General features: G+C 42.2%; 1 protein-coding gene across 3 annotated transcripts in view; it reads left to right on the top strand.

The window, feature by feature from the left end:
• PLXNA2 (plexin A2) overlaps positions 1-21,152 on the top strand; it is a 533,025-nt gene that overhangs the window by 229,513 nt on the left and 282,360 nt on the right. For all 3 annotated transcript variants that reach the window (XM_048496018.1, XM_048496021.1, XM_048496020.1), the window contains exon 4: positions 950-1,084. In XM_048496018.1, coding sequence (XP_048351975.1) covers positions 950-1,084 — 135 coding nt within the window. The remainder of the gene's footprint in view (positions 1-949; positions 1,085-21,152) is intronic.

Below are 21,152 nucleotides of genomic sequence, written 5' to 3'. Positions count from 1 at the left end.
TTGCATAATCAAGCCTAAAATATCACCAATACAGTCTAGGAGGCCTTCATATGGAATCAGCCAAATATCCACCTCATTTATCCGCCTAGGTTCTTGCTTTGTGTGTGCAAGCGTGCGTGTGCGCATCTATGTGTATGCGCACAAGAATTCTCAGACATTATGAAGCAATGAATGTCCATATCAGATAAAAATATTCAATCATTTTATTTGATTTTAGACTCCAGTTCAGAGGTTGTGGTGCCTGAAGCAGAGAATAAAATGGCATTCCTCATGATATAATAAAGAATTAAATCACTGATAATTTGCTTCCTGAATAGTTCCCAGATCTGCCCAAGTTGGACATCCTTATTTTTCCTGTTGGTAGGGTCAATTGATTGATAATGCCATTTTCACTGTGAATATAGCCCATAACAGAGAGAAAGAATGGGCAGGTGGGAGAAAGCACTATACAGTCAAAAGAGTCCTATACAGTCAGAACAGGACTAGCAGCATGTTTGGATATCAGCTTAAACTTTGTATCATTGAAAATGTTGTATTATCATCATAAACATTATAACACATTCATTAATGATAGACAATGTTAGTCATATTTAAGCAACAAAATATCCTTGAAAGTATGTTTATAGTAAACAAAGGATTATTATTTATGTATATATATATAATGCTCAATACAGCATCTCACTCATTTCAAGGGAGAAAATATTTCACAGTAGTATTGTTGTCAGTGTTCCTCAAAAATGAGGAGGGAGAGTTTCCAGGGAAAAACAACAGTTTTCCCCCTCCCCACAGCCTTCATGTGTCTATTCATAACTTTTTTTTCATCAGGATTCTTCCTGATATGCTGGATATCAAACTGATCTTAAATTAATTTCTAACATATACTCTGTTAATATTTGCTTCTGTTTTCTCTTACAGTTAATGACCTCTAATATGTCTGCCTTTCTTCCAGATCCGAGCAGATGGGCCTCCCCATGGTGGTATTCAGTATGAAACGGTGCCAGTTTTCAAGGACGGGAGTCCTATCCTTCGTGACATGGCCTTTTCCACAGATCATAATTACCTCTATGTGATGTCAGAAAGACAGGTAAACTCCAGTTTTCTGCATTGTAGGATCTTTTAAGTTTGGTCCCACTGTAGAGAGAGTCATGCATATTCTGCACTGTTCTTTGAGTTAACATTTGCTTCAGATATGGGTAGTGCCGGTGGAGGCTTTGTTTTTATCTGTGTCTGGCCACAGACAGCCATATGTGCCCCAGGGAAGAAGGAGTGTTTTCACTTGCTGGCACCTCATTGTCTTTAAGAAACAAGAATTGGACAGAGACACCAAGAATGAAATATGGTTTGGGGATTTGGACTTTGGTCTGTTAGAAAAGCCTGTCTCAAGCAAAAATCTCATCCAATCCTTCCTTCCCATGTGTTTGGCAGTAGGTGATATTTGCATAGGATTGTCCTTTATTGTTTTGTTTGGCTATCCTGGATTTCAGTAGATTTTGTTTATAAAAACACTATGAACTTATAAGGTTATAATATGTAATTGGAGACAAAAGTACACTTCAGGGTGTCTGTATTCGAGGAAAGTCAATATGCTATTTTCCTACATGTCTGTTTCATCCTTGTTATGCAGTATAAGCAAATTGAAATCCTATTGCCAAACGTCCTGTCCAACCTTCCCCTGTAATGATACAGTGCAATTGTATTCAATATGGCCCCTCCCAGTGTTTTTAATTCAACATAGAAAAACTATATTTTGAATTGAAAAGATTTGGTAACTGTGGGGCATTTAAAATACAGGTGTGGATACTATGAGTCACCAATGGAAAACACTGAAAGTCCAGGATCTTTTTCACCCCAGAACCATTTTCAGCCCCAAGAAAAATTTATTCCCAGGTTTGAGGGACCTATGAGTATTAATATCTTCATCAGTTAGGCAGCTGTAGTGAGAAGGGGAAAAAGAATGTGATAACCCTTTTTGCCTTTTGTGTGGGTAGAGCTGTGTTTACAGAAGAGAAAAGAAGTGACTTCACCCCCATCCCAATACAGGCCTAGCACCAATGTAGTTGTTAATACCTGCCAGTCCCTCTACCCTGGGAATAAACTTTCCAGGATCAGAAATGACTCCAGCTGGTAGGACAAAGCAAGGAAGATCCCACAGTCTTTGTGCCCTCTGAGGATGGAATCATAAGGCTGATTATTGACTGATGCTCTGCTGTACAGTGAAGGTACGTTTCCTTCATGGCAGAGTTTTCATTGCAGACATGCTCACACTTATGGTGTCATACATCCTGGAAGCCCCTTGGTTCCTGAAAGCGAGAAAACCCTGATATTTTCCCTTGCTTCAGGGTTTCCACTTCTTCTGGTCTCTGCCCCTGCCCCTTGACTCCTTTCTCTCTGCTCTGTGAGAGAGGGAGAGAGATAGTGCTGTCAGATGGAGAGAGAAAGAAAGAGGAGGGGAAGTAGCAAGGGAAAAACTGGGCAATTCTGAGCAGAGCCGCTGTACTCTGGCACCAGTAGAACACATATGGAAGCCAACTTTCCCACTGGAAAGAGGGACAAGAAGGATCTCATCTCAAATTTCATATTGGAAATATCTGGATTCCTGAAAAAAATTAGATCAATTAGACCCAAATATATATTTTTCCGCCTTCACCACACTTTCCCAGTCCCCCGTCGCTTACCTTTTCCAAATGAGTCAAAGTGACCACCACCAAGGCCTATCTGGAAGCTGAAGATGGCAGCTGGTGATGAGTTGCCCCTGAGCCCCATGGGGAGGCTGGAGGCAGCAGTCAGTGCAGAGCTGCATGTCACCTCCAAGTCCCACAGGAAAGCCAGAGGTGGCCAGTGGTGCAGAGTTGCATGTTAGGCCACCTGGGCCAAGCCCAACTTGCAGCTCTGCATAAGCTGCTACCTCTGAGCCCTGTGTGGAGGCTTGGAGGCAGCAGCAGCAGCACAGAGCTGCACTCTAGACTGAACTCAGTGTGAAGCTCTGCATGGCCCTCTGCCTCCAAGGTCCATTTGGTGCCAAGTGGCAGCAGCTGGTAGTGCAGAGCTGCCCACCACCTTTGAGCCATACATGTAGACACAGGTGATGGTTGACTGGCTGCCAGGTAAGTGGGGGGAGAGGGAGGAAGGAAGAGACATTCTCCAGCATTATTCAGGATGCACTTTTCAGCTCATCCACTTTTCAGCTCACTTTTCAGCTCACCCTTTTATTCAGGAGACCTCCCCGCACCAAAAAAACACACAAAGAATTCACACCCCTACTACAGACTAATTAAGCTAGGATGTTCATACTTTAGCCAGTTCCATGTCATCTTTGATGGAATTTAAGTATGCACATGTATGGTGTTTTATGCTAAACAGTATGCACATTCATTTTTTTGAATATACTGGTGATAATTGAAACTCTTTCATTTATAAGTAGAGGAAAGGGATTAATCCATTCCAAGCCAAATTTCAGGTAGACAGAGTGTGGCTGAGTCACTGTTTCCCAAGCTGTGTCAGCTCTTCGATTCCTTGGTATTTACTATCTGCATGGCCCTTGCTCTAAACCTGTTTATGATTGTGATAAACTGTCTCTCTGAAAAAGGGACCAGATTGTACATGGCAACACCAAAATGATTATGATGGAAATTTATAGCCTTTGCAGTCCACTAGAGTCTGTTGCTTAAGGGAGCCAACACCATGTAAATAATCCAGAACCTCAACTGTAACAGATAGACCATATTCCACTCCTGTCAGAGATGAGAAAATGCAAGAGGCCCCGGCCACGAAGTCTTGCTCCTGGGCTCACTGATTATGTTAAGCATTTTACTGGCTATCGCTCATGATTCTGTAATTCTGAATAATGGTCCTGGTGCTGTGTGTACAGGAGGAGATGAGGGTATCATGTCAATGGAGCTGGACTGTGCTGAATTTTTCTTTGTGGAATCCAACCCTTTAAATCTGGATTTTCAGCACGAAGGACCAGATTTTCTAAGTCAAACAATGGACTAGGATCTGGGAAACCCAGGTTCTGATCCCCACTCTGCCATGGAAACTTGCTGGGTGACCCTGGACCCATCACATACTCTCAGCCTTGACTCTGGCAAATATTTGAATGGCCTCCAAGGAATACCAGGGGTGTGACATGGAATCTGGCAACGGCAAGCTACCTCTGAATATCACTTGCCTTGAAAACTCTGCTGAGTCCCTATAGGTCAGTTGTGACTTGACAGCAAAACACATGCACAAGCCTCAGGCTATTTGTGACTGTAAAATTTGTGGACACAAGTCATAATTGACTATGTATTTCACATTTCTTCACAGACAACTAGAGCTGTCAGTTTTTCAGGCTTTGTTTTATGTGACACAATGCATCAGGCATCAGTGCCACAAAACTTTGTGTGTCACCCTCTTAGGACTTCCACAAATGATAAATGAGCCTGCATTGTGCCAACACCTTTTCTTCTTCTCTGCTTTCCCCCCTTCTGAAATTCATCATGAAGAAAGGTTCTGTGAAACTCAAATGCAAGCCCACAACATTCAGAGTCTTTTTTTCTCATTAAAGGTATTATGCTGTCCTGCTATTTGGATTTTTTGTAATGGATCACTGAGAAACTGGAACATGGAGCTGGACCTATGTGTGGTGAACAAAAATGATTTTCCTCAAAAATAATTTCAATTTAAAATGTAGACTGTATAATCCTGATAGTAAAGCCTTATCTCTGGTTTACAGATAAAGAATAGGGGCAAAGACTCAATTGTGTAGTAAGATTTACAATGGAGATCCAGCGGGGATGCCTCCAACTCATCTGTTACGAGGCGAGGGGATCTAAATATTCATCAGAGCCACTAATTCTGTTAATTGTGAACTGGAGAGAATTACTAAATAATGAAACATACCTGAAGCGTAATTCCATTAAGAGCTGTGCTTAACTCACTGGTATAATGTTTTACATGTCTCCTTTGATGTTAACCTGTTTGCAATTGTTACTTTCTACATCTCCCTGTTAAGGAACACTTCTGATAGAAGCTGTTACCTTGCAGTCCTGACTGTGGACTTTAGGACCACTGAATCATTTTAGAATGGAAGCTGTGTATGTAAATTATCTCCATCATGGTTCTTTGTTGCATTTCTTAGTGAGAAAGTGAACGTAGTGGTACAGGGTATCTTAAATTATGTGAAGGAAAATATTCAGGGTGATTTCAGAAGTGAACAATGAAGAAAGTAGAAAGGACCATCTAATTTGACTGCAAAATCAGTTGCAGTGAAGATTAACTTTTACAATTTTGATGAAATGTGAAAAGTTCAGAAATCACTAAGAGCAAACATCAAAACACATTGGGGTGGGGAGATGGAACTGAGAAGGCAGGAAGGGGTAGTGGGTGAGGATGGGGAGGGGAGATGGGGCAGGGAGATGGAAATGAGGGGTGGGGCAGGAAAGGAGGAGGGAGTATAGCACCATGGGCGATCACTGGTGGCCAATGGCTCACCCCCTCTGTCAACCCCAGCCACTGTGTGGGCCCCAAGGAATGGCAGCCAGGGGCAGGGGCTCTGGATGTGGTGGCTGCAGGGCCTGGGAGAGATCAATAGCTCCCCATGCCCAGAGCTGCCCCTCCTGGACATCCCATGCTACCCCCATAAGGACCTCCAGATAGCAAGAGGTAATGACGAGAGCAGTGCTCATGCCCTCCATCTATCTGTCAACCCACCTGTGGGATGTCTCTGAACTGCTGGGGCCCTAGCCATCCAGTTGAAGCAGGTCGACAGCATATGTCACCCTGGCAGGGGCAGACCTAACCCTCATAAGCAGGAGGGTGTGCTCTGCCCCCCTTTGGTCCCTCCTCAACTGCCCAAACCCACCCCTCTGATTTGAGTGAGAGGCACAGTACATACTGGAGTGATTGCAGAAGCCTTTGTTGAGGTGGCCAGAGGCTGAATAACCTGGAGGCAAGGACCGCCCCCCCCCCCACATAGGCACTGATAGTTCAATGCACCATGGTGCCATCTCAGAGCTCAGTACAGGCCAGTGGCTTGGGGTGTAGTGTGGTGGCTCCTCCCAGGCTCCCCCTGAATGCTGGGTCTCCCTCCTCATGCCAGCCTCTTTGCTCGTTGCACCACGGTAGCATACATTAGTGCCGATACCACCCAGTGCCAGTTTCATGGCCCCCCCCCCCCCCCGCCTTGCTTAGGATGGAGCTGTAAGTTACACTGTAGCAATCTGGAATCACTGAAGTCTGATCTTTTCAGGATAGTTTTATGGCATCCATGCTGTGGTAGGCTGAATTATTTCACATACTAATAAGGGTGTTGATGTCAGTTTGTGCTACTACAATGGCGAGACAACAGCTAGTGAATCTGCAGGTCAAAATTAAAATGCATGAGCAGGGTGATGTGCTGTGTCAGTGTTGTAAGAAACATCAGTAGATGTTGTAAGCAAGACTTACTGACATATCTGCACTGAGAATTTGCAAGGAGCCATTTTTAGCACTGTGCCCAGCACGAGTCACCTTGCAGTTCTCGCAGGCATTCAGATTCAATTAGCATTTTTAATGTGTGTGTTCTCTGCATCTTATACAACATAAAATCCTGGATTATTGCACCTATCTGTTCTGGTGATTTTTTTTCCCTGTGATCTCTGCAGAAATTAATGAGCCATGAGGATATGCAGTCAGGCATATTAATAGGTTAAACAAACAAACAAACAAATAAATATTGTGCCTGGATTTCCAGTGATTAAGTGACACTGAAGAAGTTAAAGAGGATGCAGTAGCAGAACACTTCTAGATGCCCAGGATTTGCCACCAGTTTACATGTTGCAATCAGTTTCATTCTGCTGGAGTTCTGCAATCTTAAATATACTTGGAAGCAAACTCCAGTGTGATCATTTGAAATTATTTCCGAGTAACAATTTCTATTTTTATTTCTTTATTTTCACATTTCTACCTCGCCCATTCCCCGCAAAGCTTAGGGCGGCATACAATCATATGAATATAAAGACAGTTAAAACAACAATATATTAAATTGAATTCAATAAATACAATAAAATACAGTATGATAAAAACAACAAACCAGTAGAAAATGGCACCAGATGAATCTTGCCCACAGGAGGCCAACTATGATAGAGCTTAGCCCAGCTGGCTTAATGGAAATCCCTGGCAGAATAGCTCTTACAAGCCCTGCAAAATTTATTTAAATCCCACAGGGACCTGATCTCATTAGGGAGTTTATTCCACGAGGTTGGGGCCAGGGTTGTAAAAGCCCTGGTCCTTGTAGAAGCCAGCCGGATATCTTTGGGGCCAGGGATCAGTGGAAGACTCCCCTCCAATGAACGGAGGGGCGTAGGAGGGCAATAAGGGGAGATGCGGTTAGCACCTAGCTGTAAAGCCATATCTCAACATATGCAAGGGGAAAAAATACCCTGTAAGTATATCTTTGTGTTTAAAATCTGTTTTAGCTTAAATTGATATGATTGTTTCCTGAGGCCAGACACCAGTCCAAGGATTTTCCCTCTGTTTCTCACATACCCCACTTATCTAGGGTTCCCCACCAAAATGTAAATGATTCAGGGGTAGAACCTGAGCTGAGGTATAAAACCCAAGCCTGTGACTCATAACTGAAGGATGAAATACTCATAGAGACAAGATGACTTATGTTTCAAATGAAGAACAAATTTTATTTATGAAAAAATGCCCAGACTGAGGTAAATATATTCAGAGCAGTGGGGCGGAAAATTTAAATAGGTTACACCTGGGGACGGACCTTGCCATCCCATTGTAATTCAGTCATATTGTCATATTCAGAAAAGCTCCAATCCCAGGCCACTATTCTTAACCCACCCCCCCATCATGAATATAGTTTTCAAAGGTAGCTATGTTGCTTTACAATTTGTCAAAATGATACCCCACCATTATAATACCTACCTGATGTAGTAAGGAAATAGAGCAACAAACCAGAATAATACCAAGGGATAACCTTCTACAAGATAGGCCCAAACAAACCAACAACAGAACATTACTAGTGGTCATACACAGCTCTCATCTTAACTTGGTTCATCACATTATTAACAAACAAAACCTGTGCTGGACAATGATACTCTAACTGGCATTGAGGAGCAAACCTTTTCTTGCCCACAGACAGCCTCCAAACTTAAACAACTTCTCACTTAACATAGACATGGACCAAGGTCTGCAACAAACCAAGATGCCAATTCTGTTCCCCATATCCACCCTGACAACACAGTAACTGGACCTGACAACACCAGCATTAGCATCTCATATTCATTCACTTGTTCATCTTCCATAGTTATATATGCCATCAAATGTCAGCAGTCCCCCTCTACTTTCTTCATCAGTTAAAGTCAGTTCCTATGCAAAGAGTAAACGGACAAAAATCTGACATGAAAAACTGCAAAACTCAAAAACCTGGGGAAGTACATTTTAATCTTCCATTCCCTTCCACTGCTGCCCTACGAGTGACAGTCCTCAAACCAAGAAACCTCAAGGAGAAATTTCAGGTGAGACTGCTGAACTTGAGTTCATTCACAAGTTCAAAACAGTAGAATTCCCCTAGGCTGAATAGGGACATGGGAGTCTTATCTCACTACAGATGCTAATTTTCCTCCGCCAGATATTTCTCATGGGCTCCAATCAAGCTGATTGCAATCTGCATTGCACCTTTGTATCTTTTACAAGTTTCTCTACAAAACCTTCCCACCTTCTGACTGGAATAAAAAGACTCAGATTTCCATCATGTCTGAGGAAGGGAATTTTGACTTGAAAAACATATACTCTGAAAATCTTGTTGGTCTCCAAGGTCGAGGACATGAATCTAACTGTTCTCCTGTCATGTTAACCCTTTTCAATATCCTCTTTGTTAATACCAACTCTCCACCTTCAACTGATTAAAATACTGCAAAAATCTTATTCCTGCTCCTACAATTTCTATTGGCTGGGTCACAGCAATATTCTCAGTGACTTCTGTGTTGCTGACATAATTATCACTGCTTTACCCATCTAAACTGATTTGTAACATTACTGTACAACCATTAAACATTCAGTGTTTCTTCTGTTCTGCGTGTACAACATGTCTATGAGCGCTACTCAAAAATATATTTATGTACATCTGTACTTTTTGCTTGACATTTACACAGAGGCATATCTAGGGAAAATGGAGCCTGGTGCAAAATCTGAGTCCCCCCCTCAGGCTCCATTTTCCCTAGATACATCTCTGCCACGTGGCCCCTCACCATGCCTGGCCCCTTTCCTCACCGCCTGACCTGCACAGTCCCTCCGGAGCACCTTCCCCACCACTGTCCTGTGGGATGCCCAGCCACACAGCAACCACAAGGTGACTCCCGCCCACTGGCCCCATCCTGCCCGCTGAGCGGGGCAGCAGCTCCATGCTGGAGCTTCTGCAGTGCGCTGGCCAGAGAAGCATGCAGCTCAAAGCACTTGCCCAGCCAGGGGTGGCTGGCACCCAGGCAGCCTCTGCCTGTTGGCCAGGCTGCACCCAGGAGCTCCGGGCAGTGAGGAGGGGCCAGGCATGGTGGGCAGACTGTGTGTGCTGCCAACTCATGACACTGTGGATCCTAGGCAGCAGCAGAGCCCAGCACGTGGGTGTTTGCAGTGGAAACCATGCCTCCACCAGCTGCAGAATTTACAGGCCCACACTGGCAAATGGAGGCGGGTGGGAACAGCCCAGGCTAGAGTGGAGGGTGATTTTTTTAAAAAAATCCTATGACCAAATGGCAGCCACGCGGGGACATAAGACTTCATATGTCCCTGTGGGCAGTACACCCCTGCATTTACATGCTAGAAAACCAGCTAGAAAAAGTTGGGAAACTTAGGTGTTACTCCAGTCATCAGAATGCTGTGGGTGACCCTGCTTGACAAGCCAAGATGGTTCTTCAGACATCTGTTGGTTGTCTTCTCTTAGTCGCTGGTCTCCCTTGTTTGGACTACTTGAAATTCTAGTCTCTTATGTCTTCCTTGTTACCTAAGCAAATTTCCTCTTGCCCTTGGATGAACTGCTGCTATTCTTAAACACTAGTATAACACTAGTATGCCACTTTGAGATCAGCATTCTTAGAAATGGGGCATGAGAGATCTGTAAGGCAGATTTTTAGCAAAAGAACTGTAGGCCTAGTTCTATAGCTTGCTTTAAGAGGTCTTGAATAAGAAACACCTTGTGAGATTGCACAAAAATGACCTTTATGTTTGACAGAACAAGAACTGTACTCTTCAGTAATATACTATATTAATATATTAAATGACAGTAGCAAGATCAATTATATGTTAGTTATAGCCTGACTCACACAAACACTTTCTTGCTTTGATTGGTGAGTCTATCATACCTTGAACCTAGTTCCATGCCTGAACACATGCACATTTTACAATGGTTTATTCTTTGTCTTTAATGTAAATAACTTCTTTTGCAAAACAATAACATGAGTAAATACGTTCTTTTATTAGTCCTTTGAACAATCTCACAGAGTCCCCCTCATACATCCCTTAACCTTGATTCTCCTTTCATTGAAGGCTTCTTTCAGGTCACTTAATTTAGGCATGAATGCCCTGTTACATGAGGTCCCTTTACCATGTTCACTAAGAGGCTGGGATAAAACTGTACTCACTACTGTTCTCAAACGTTGTCTAATATCTTGTTTAGAAAACTGATAGGACTCATTCCTGGTTTTACCTTTGGAAATGATTTTTGAAAGATTCAGTGAACAGTCGAGCTCATTTAGAATTTCTTCTGAGTTCTGTGACATTGGTTGGATGTAGTTTAGAGACACATGCAGAATATTATGAATAGAGCTGCACTCCTGCTTGTCACTTGGTAGGAGGTGGGAAAAGATGAATGCTGTGCCCTAAAGATTCTCCTCACGTTGCAATAAGAAGGGCAAGGTAGTCATAGCAAAGGGAGGGCTGGACTCCCGCCTGTATAAATAATAGCCCTTCTTCTTCTAAGTCAAAGGGAGGGAGGTCAACTTGTTTGGATGAGGTAGGGACATTGACTCTTGAAGGTTATCGGGTGGAGAGATTATTATTATTTTTAAATGCAGCTGAACATAAGCCATTGGAAAGTTTACATACATTGTGGAGTTTCAATGATCCTCTCTTGGCATAAAAACTTTACATAAATTGCCAAAGTCTGTGAAAGGGATAGATCCTAGGATGTTTTCACTGGATCAGGTAATTAGCACTTCCAAGAAGCTATGAAAAGGAAGGCGTGAGAGAATAGATGGCTTTTCTAATTGTTATCCAGTATAGAGGTTTGGTCTAAAATTTATTCAAATACAGCTGGAGGAGATCTCACTGTCACTGAGTGAAGTTAGGCATTCTAATCAAGATGTAGATAACATTGCTAGTCAGAGGTGGATCTGTCACACTACCAAGTCTCCCACCCCCATTACATATATATGTTTGAACAGATAATAATAAAGGAAAATCAAGAATTGGTGATTGCCAGACAATGAGACTGAACCAAAGACTGAAAAATAAATAAAACATTATTAGTAGAAACATTATGAGATTGGCCTACTCACTTTGGGGAAAGTAGAAAAACCAGGTGGTTTGGAACAGAGGGAGTGTATAGTTTTTAAATTTCAGCACATGTGAATATTTTAGGCATTCCCCCCATACTTCATCTGTTAAAGATTTTGTAGATGGAGACAGTTAAGTTCTAAAACAATGGATTGGATCCAGCCAGCTTTTTCACTCGATTTTATCTGATTCCTCTCCCTGCTTCAGTTTCTGCCCCACATAGCTTTTTTTTCCTGAGATCCCATGATTGCCAGTATGATCTTTTTGTAGGCCTCCCTTTTTCACTTGTGTAAAATGTGGTTGGATCTAAGCCATTGGTTGTTTTATCACTGTAAAGGTTGAGGTTTGAAGTGACTGTTACCCTGCTATTTATAAAGCAATGCTTTCCATAGCTTTCATCTTAGTGAAGTTTCTGTGGATATCACACTTGGGATGGGATGGGATGGAGCCAACTGTTTTCACATCTCAAAATACACGAGTCCATAAATAGGTGACAAAACACTCCAAAGCTTTTGCTGCTATAGTTGTTGCAGATATATTAGTGAGTATTAATCATTTTGCCTGTCAGTAAATTTCAGTTATTACTAAGGGATCTTTTTGAACCTGTGTGAAGGAATGTGGGAATAGACATTGATTAATAAGAATCAAATTCTGCCACTCTGATGTGGAAAAACTTTCATAAGAGCACTAGATTAAGTCATTAACTAGAATACACACCTGATGCCATAGTACTAAGTCATATAAACATCTTGCATGCATATTGACAATAAGACATGAGAGTCTTGTAATTCTTTGGAGAAGTAGAAAATAAATGTTTAGGAAAAGATAAAAGAAAATTTACACTGAAAATACTAATGCCCTATTCACCCTGTAAATTGTATGTGAAGAAACAATTTTGCTGAATTACAGACATGCTGAATTTTGCTGAATTACAGACATTTTGCTGAATTACAGACATCCTAAGATATGATTCACTAAGCTTGCAACACTTGACGATGACTAACTCGTACCCAGTCACCATGTGTTCCATCAGGGTTTGGTGTTCCATTACCCTATGGGTCTTCCCCTACCCCCACAGAGGAAACAGGGCCCTACAGGCAGTGGTGGCAAGGTGCCCTCCTACCTGGCCCAACACCAACTCACCAAGTCCCCTGCCCACATTCCCCCCCCCACCAAAAAACTCAAGCAGAACCTGGCAGGGCAACTGTGACAGAGTGCCCTCCTGCCTGGCCTGGCACCAGCCCACCATGACCCTGCTCATCCCACCCCCACCCCAAAGAAGAGGCAGATCCCAGTAGGGAGTGGCAGCAAAGTGTGCTTCCACCTGGCCTGGCACTAGCCCACCAGTCCCCCGCCCACCCTCCCCTCCAAAGAAGAAGTAGAGCCTGATGGGGCAGCAACAACAAGTCCCCTGCCCACCCTCCCCCAACCCGAAAGAATCAGCATGGCCCCCACAAGGCAATGTTGGCAAGCCCGCCTGCAGCCCGGCCAGTCCCTGCAACCTCCCACTTGCAGGCCGGCCAATTCCTGACCTGCCCTTCCCACTGACCCAGGGGCAGGAGTTCTGGTCTACTCATGAGTGAAAGTAATTTATAGACCTGACTTCTGTGAAGGCCAGGCTACCCATTGCTTCTTAATGGAAGGTAAACCAGCCCTCTGAGGTACTAGTAACCCATTGTTGGAAATAATAGATAGACCTGCCCCATCCAGAGGCCAGATCTAGATTTTGTCCCCAGTCTCCATTTTTCCTAGATATTCATCTGAGGCAGGACCCAGTCCTTGCTTACTTGTGTGGGTTGCATTATCTCCAGCTGAAGGAGGGGAGGCTTCCCTTCTGGTGTTTCTTTCTGAACTGGAATATCTGTAACACATCTGAGATGTAGAAAAGAGCAAGATTTAGTAATACCTTGAAGACTAATAAGGTTTCTAATGGGATGGGAGCTTTTGTGAGCCACGGCTTACTTCTTCCAGAATGAGATGAACACTGAAGAAGAGAAGGGGGAGGAAGAGGAGAAGGAAGAGGAGGAAGAAGATTTTATTTTATGAGCTCAGTCTTGGTCAGGAAGGATGGGATATAAATTGACTACATAATAAATAAGGTAATAATTTCTGTCCACCTTTCTGTCTTGTAAGGAGACTCAAGGTGGCTTACAAACTCCTTTCCCTTCCTCTCACCACAGCAGACACTTTGTGAGGTAGGTGGGGCTGAGAGAGTTCTGAGAACAGTGACTAGCTCAAGGTTACCCAGTAGGCATCATGTGTAGGAGCACGGAAACAAATCCAATTTACCAGATAAGAGTCTGCCACTCATGTGGAGGAGTAGGAAATCAAACCCAGTTCTCCAGATTAGCGTCCATCTGCTCTTCTTAACCTCTACATCAAGCAGGTGGTATTCTACAGCAGTATTTGTTCTCTGCTATGGCTGAATGTGCACAAATAACCCAAGTACCCTTCCCTAGAAGTCCCATCACCAGACTCCCATTGAGTTTGCTCTAAGTATGCACAACATAATTGTAACCTCATGCCACTTTCACGTGAGCCTTGAGTGGGATTGTTGGGATTTATAAGTTGCTTTAGAGGGCAACTGATATCCTGAAAAGAGTGGAGAAAATGATTAGAAATGCAAAAGGATGGCAATTGCTAGGGTAATAGAATGAGGAGAGAAGAGACTAATATATGTTTTAAATTTGAATTGTATCTGCTTGTTCAGATGGTTTTCGGAACAGTCTTAAATATTTGCTACAGATAAGAGAGACCTGCTCTTGTTAGGTTAATCAAATATGTTATACACAATGTTTAATCTCCTTCCTGTGAGAGAACTCTTATGTAAATAATTGTGCTGAGCAGGTGGGTAATTTGTAGGGAGGGACTAATGGCAAATGGAACAGGTTGTGTGAGTCAGAATTTGTCTATGTATTTCTTAAAAGATCAAGCTATATGGAATTTAATGTATAGTTTCCAGTGTTCCAATATCTATAACCCATTTCCAAACATGCCATGTTGTGTGTAGGCATAATGTTAAGATACTTAACTGGGCTTATATAGATGATTTAGTATGTAAGTAAACTTGCATAATCTGTTGATATACCTTCTCCCAAAGGATCAAAACCTGCACTGATGGTCTCCTGTAAAATTGCCATCGTTTTTTTTTAAAAAATATGTGCAGATTTTGAGCAAACTTACAATTACCAACCAGAAAGTTGTCACTCACGTGGGCCTTCAGCAATATACTTTGCCCTTTTCAGTTTTGCAAAAATGGGTCAAAGTGGTTGATACCAGGTAGTGAACCCAAAGCTAAGTAAAATATAGTTCATTCACTCATGTCCTTCAGATTTGCTTAATTCCTGCTTTGTTTGGGAAAGAAGGGAAGATTATGATCATGAAGTCTCTCCTCTCCTTCAGAATGGATTCACTAGGTTAATAGTATCCTTCAACTCTGCATAGCTAGCGAAAATGCAACAAAGGACAGATCTGATGGAGATGACATCAGGTCAGAAGTTACCTTTGAGTCACGAACATTTCATGGTCAAGCATACTGAAGAGCACGAACACTTTAATAGGTTTGGCAAAATACATTTTTTCCTGCCAGTTTCCAGCCGTTTAGCAGCGGCTACAAGAATTCTTCTTTTCCTTTACCAAGGACAAAAGTGGACAGGTGTGCTTATTGAAAGAACACTTGGATAAATGCAGTTGGCCAAGAGAGGTGGCATCCTACTGCCCTTTCTCCTGTGACTGTAACATTAGATTAAAAACCTACAGTTTCTCTTTTTCAGTAATCAATTAGAAGTAGAGAAGAAACCTAGTTTTTTTTAGATAGTCTGAGTTCATTTAAGAAAAGCTACCTGACAAATGGGATGTGTTAATTACCTTTAATTGGTCCTTTTTAAAAAAAGCATAACTGATGGGATAACATACTGCCTAATTTTTTTCTCTTCTATTAGACAATATGTTAGATTTTTAGAATACTAGCTGCTAAAAGCACTTCTCCTTGGCACATCATTTCTCTGGGCCAGATAAAAATGTGTAATGCAGACCTCTGTGCAGATGATCCCATCCAATAAATACATTCTTTAGAATTAGAAAGTAGAAGTTTTCTTTATTTTGGGCCAGACTTCCCTGAGTACATAGCTCAGGTAATATTTAGCCATTTTCTCCCTCTGTGTTTGGGGTTTGCATCATCGTTAGTTTTTGTTTGTTGTCAATGTTGCTTAGCTACAGTCTGTTCAAAGAGGTTCTAGATCTGTAAGTATGGCTCATTCCGCACATGCAGAATAATGCACTTTCAAACTGCTTTCAGTGCTCTTTAAAGCTGGTCGGAATGGCAAAATCCACTTGCAAACAGTTGTGAAAGTGGTTTGAAATGCGTGTGCGGAAGGGGCCTATGTGTGTGATCTGGGTTTTCCCTGTTGAATTAACATGTTTCTGTCTAGCAGAAGCTAGTGTTAATACTCTTGCTCTAAGTGGACTTTTCATCAGTGCAATGTTTAAGCAGTACTTGAATCTTTATTTTTTCGGAATATTGGTTAAAATTATTCAGTTTTACTTCCCTCCCCCCAATCTTTCTTCTCATTCCTATTTGAGCCTTAAGGCTCCCAGTATGAACTTCCCTTGATGTTAACTTCCTTTTCCATTTTTGTCATGTTCCTGTTGTTTATGGCAGTTATGGCTCTGGGACCTTTCTAGCATTCTCTGAAAAACACACACACTTTCAGTGAAGGTAAATACTTCACACCCATGATTGAGCAGCTGTTCTTACTACTGTCAGCTGAAACCATGTCTGGGATTGTCTACCTGCTTGGTACTACTTTGGTTATGCTCTTTCTTTTTGTTCAGAGAAAATGAGAGCAAGGCAACTTGATCCAGCATTTAAGTTATGATTACTATGACCACGTATTTTAAACTAGATATAGCAATGGTGGTTATACATGTTTAAACACAAATCTGCCCAGCTATATCATTCATTCATTCATTCTTTCTTTCTTTCTTTCTTTCTTTCTTTCTTTCTTTCTTTCTTTCTTTCTTTCTTTCTTTCTTTCTTTCTTTCTTTCTTTCTTTCTTTCTTTCTTTCCATTTGTTTGTTTGTTTGTTTGTTTAATACCCTGCTTTTTCCCAGCTAAGCCTGGCACAGGGCAGTTAAGATAATGTCTTATCTTAAAAACATTATCTTAAAAACATTCAACATATACAGTTTCAGGAGATTCTTCATTATTCTAAGTGTAGTAAATATTGTATTTTCAGTGTCTTTTGTTTTTTATGGATGTCGTTTTACTTCAGAGCTTGTTCTGTTTTTAAACAAGTCATTCATGTCACTAGTTGTTGCCCTCTGTTTGAAATACTGCTTAGCAGTGTGTGTGCGTGTGCGTGTGCGTGTGTGTGCGCGCGCGTGTGTGCGCGTGTGTGCAGGTGTATTTGTGTGTGAGAAAGCTGAGGGGAGGGACAGAAAGAGAGGTGGGGAAGTGGGGGATTAATGCAATTGATACATGATTCTGTTTATTCCCATTTTAAGCATCAAACATTTTAAAGGTTTTGTACCCCATGTCAGTGTAACATGTAAATAGTACTCCCATATATCTAAAAGCTGTTTCATTTAGTTGTTTGCTCTCCCAAACAAATTGTAACAAAGATCAGGAAAATCAGGAGGTGGGGGGGGGGGATTATTTTTGTGACTAAAAAAATGCAGCTGGGAAAATACAATATCACAGTTGTTATTCAGACTAAAACCATTAAATAGGTAATTCATATAGCAATATCAGTAACAGCTAACACAAATGAACAAACAGGAATAATCCAGAATAACACAGACAAAAAAGCCAAACATGTTTCAGCGAAATTGCCTTCCTCAGTGGCCTCCAATCATAAATTCTACAATAGATAAGAAATGTGCATAGAAGCAAATAAACTGCCCTTAGTTAAGAATCTCCTGATCAAGGAATTGCAGAAGACATGGGTTGCTTTTTATACCTTGCTTCGCTCTATTTTAAGGGATCTCAAAGCAGTTTACGAACTCCTTCCTTTCTTCCCCCCACAACAGGCACCTTTTGAGGTAGGTGGGGTTGAGAGTGCTGAAAGAACTGTGACTGGCTCAACGTCACCCAGCATGCTTCATGTGGAGGAGTGGGGAACTGAACCTGGTTAAGAGTTTGCCACTCTTAACCACTATACTATATGGTCTCAAGACTTTTAGATTTTTTTTTTAAAAAAATGAGAGAAACAGAAGTTTGATTTGTTCCCATACACATTTAGATAGGCATTGGAAGTACCCTATTTCCCCTAATATAAGACATCCCTGAAAAATAAGACATGGTAGAGGTTTTGCTGAAGTGCGAAATATAAGGCATCCCCCGAAAGTAAGACGTAGCAAAGTTTTTGTTTGGAAGCATGCCCGACGAACAGAACACAGGAAAAATAAGACACTCCCTGAAAATAAGACATAGCACATCTTTGGGAGCAAAAATTAATATAAGACACTGACTTATATTCGGGGAAACACGGTATGTCATTGTTTTCTAGAAATGTCATAAAATGCTTAAAATGGTGTGTCCTGACTATTGATAGGAGTCGGATACTGGCTCATAGTCTGGCCATAGCATTTTATGCTAAGAAGTTTCTGAACGTCTTCAAAAAATGCAGTACCACATAAAGTGCAAGAACTACTTTAATCTGCATGTGACTAAGAGCATAAAAACATAAGACTGGAGCTGAATCTCATTTCTCAAGCAATTTTCACAACTCACATGCCAGATGAAACTGGGAGACGGTGCTGGATGCCACCTTTGAATGTCTCTTTTGAAAATCCCACCAGGGATTGCCATTTGCCATCCCAAGGGTGGGACTGGCACTGCTCAGAGTTCCCAACCAAAATAACAACACAACACTCTTGTCTGTGGGTTAAAATTTTGGCCATAGCCAAACCGTTTTATTGACAAAGGATGAAAAGAAGTGTGAGGCACAGCCTTATATAGGCTCCCGGCCGCCCCTCCTGATGATGCTGACACCCATAGTGGGCCTGGCCACCGCCTGCCTTCTGCCCTTCTAAGGGGAGACATAGCGAGGCCTCTTTGCAGTGCCCATCCCTGGCAGCAGTGGCGGGCCCCGCTAATTCAGGGCCGCTCTATATCAAATCTGACTTGCCAGCCCACCTCCCGCCACCCCCGCAAAAGAAAACTGGCTGCATCAGGTGTATTCTTTTTCACTTCACTGTTATAAAAATAGCTGAAGCTGCATGTACTGGAAGGAAAGACATAGGATCAAGCTGTGGGAATTGGTGCAAGCAATTGTGCAAGCATCATTGTGTGTTTTCCCGTGTAAATAAGGTCCAGCATGTATCTGAAATACATCCTGGCAAGCAGCTGCTAATCTATAAAATGTTAAACAGGCCTGTGTTAGACTGACACCATCATTTCCCTTCAGACGAATAAGAATAACAAGATGGGAAACTATATTCTCAAGTCAGGTAATTTGTTAAAGGACAAGACTGAAATGTCCCATTGCCCAATTCAGAAAGTGCTCAACTATGAAATTTAAAAGCAAACCTCAGACTCCTTGTTCTCTATCAGGACTTCCTTCCCTGTTCTCTTTTGGTGCTGCTGTAGAGGCTTTTCAGTAAATGAGTTTGGCGACTAGTCAGCTGGTGAGAAAGGGGATTGTTCATGCTGGGCACTAACAGAAAAGAAACATAACTCACAATATGGAGAAGGGAACTCTGAAACTGCACAAATTATTCCATTTTATATTTTAATTAGTTTGAATTAGCAGTGGGAATGGATGCATAAAATGATCCAGTGAAGGGTGAAATGGGAAAAGGGATATGGTATAGTGTATCACTTATTATTATGAAGTTTGTAGGGCGTGAATGTAAGAGACTCACAGACCCTCCTAGCTGTTTCCATCAAGATGCCAGGTAAGTTATCCTTTACAGAACATCTTGGAAGTACACAGAAGCCAGAGGACCAATGCTGGACAAGGAAGCACTTTCATTTTCTGTTGAAAGGAGGAAATTAGCATATTTGTTGATCCATGTTGACATTCCCAGTGTTTTCTTGGCATGACCTGGTTCGCTTAGGCTAGCCTGATCTTATCTTATCTTGGATGGGAGACCATCAAAAAATTGCAGGATTGCTATGTAGAGGAAGGTAATGGCAAAACACCTCCGGATGTCTTTTACCTTGAAAACCCTTCAGTGTCACCATACACACCATACATTCAGTGTCACCATACACACACACCATACACTTTACATACACACACACACCCATTCCAGAATGGATATTCTACCCATATATTCTACCCATATATTCTACCCATATACTGTGGCAGAATACTAAAATTCCAAGATGTATTTATAAAAATTGTTCCCTTGACAAAAGCGGCAAAATAGCAGGAGACTTGGAGCACCATTCGGGGGGGGGGGGGGAATGAATCCCCCAACAGAAATGTCCTGCCCCGGGCACTTACCCGGTGTTGGGCAAAACCACTGGTGTGCACCTGCTGCTGGCCTCCCCCAGTGCTGGGTCACAGCACAGTCCCAGTGCCTCTGCTGCTAGTAATGCAGTGGAGGAAGTTCGGGTCCTGACTGGAGGAAGAGCTGACATTAGTCAGCTTCCTCCGGTTTATGCCACTAGTAGCCAGTTTAGTCTTCCATTATTAAAATGCGTAAATTTGGGTCGCATAAGTCTATTTAATCCCATAGAGGCTTCTCGGCAGCAAGAAGGCTGTTTTGCTTTGTAAGTCTTCCCGTGCTGCCAATAAGCCTCTCTGGGATCAGCTGCTGGCGCAGTGGGAACAATCTGGGATGCGTGGCTGGGGGAAGAGCTAACATTCAGCTTCCTCCTGGCCATTTGCTGGTTTACTGTCAGTTTGGACTAATGGGGTCCTTTTGGGTTGTATAAGTCTATTCAATCCTATAGTAGGTTCTTGGTAGTGGGGAGGCTGTTTTGCTTTGTACATATCCACGTGCCACCAACAAGCTTCTTTGGGTGCAGTAGTATTGTGCAGTTGCAGTGCCACCTGCCTCGCCGCTTGGATGGGGCTGTAAGAAAAACAAGCTCACTAACTATCAGAAGAATTTACTAAACAAAACCAATGCAATTGAATTCAGAACAAGAGGCATCAAGAATCTTATTCGTTTATCTCTCTCAAGACATTTGAATATCCCCATCCTTATCTCAGATATTGGAGACTGGTTCCTAACATGTCAAGACTGAAAGGTATCTGCATTCTATTATGCATTTTAATAAAGGCAGGGTCTACCAAATTGAAACAGAAAGAAGCTGGTCATCAAGTTTTAGATGAGTTTTTTTACATATTCATTCCTCTGCATATGCATTCATATTTGCAAGGCAGCATGAGCCTACTACCTTTGTTTTGCAAGAAATGAAAAGCAGAGACACTGATTGATATGCCTGAGATAATATTGGGATTGTATCTGCATGGTGGAGTATACCCTTATTAACATACCACTCCTTTTAGGAAGTCTTCTGAGTTGAGAGTGTTGAGCTTTCTGGTCGAGCTACTAAACCTATGCATCTAAAATCTTGCTTAGTAGCCAATTCTGTGTTCACTCCAAAGGAAAGGGACAGTTTGCTTATGTAGAGTCACTCTAGTCCATTCCCCACAGAGCCTCTGAC

The sequence above is a fragment of the Sphaerodactylus townsendi genome, linkage group LG05 (genome assembly GCF_021028975.2).
Source record: "Sphaerodactylus townsendi isolate TG3544 linkage group LG05, MPM_Stown_v2.3, whole genome shotgun sequence".
Taxonomy (NCBI): domain Eukaryota; kingdom Metazoa; phylum Chordata; class Lepidosauria; order Squamata; family Sphaerodactylidae; genus Sphaerodactylus; species Sphaerodactylus townsendi.
The sequence above is the reverse complement of the archived record's forward strand: the minus strand, read 5'-3'. Positions and strand labels throughout refer to the sequence as shown.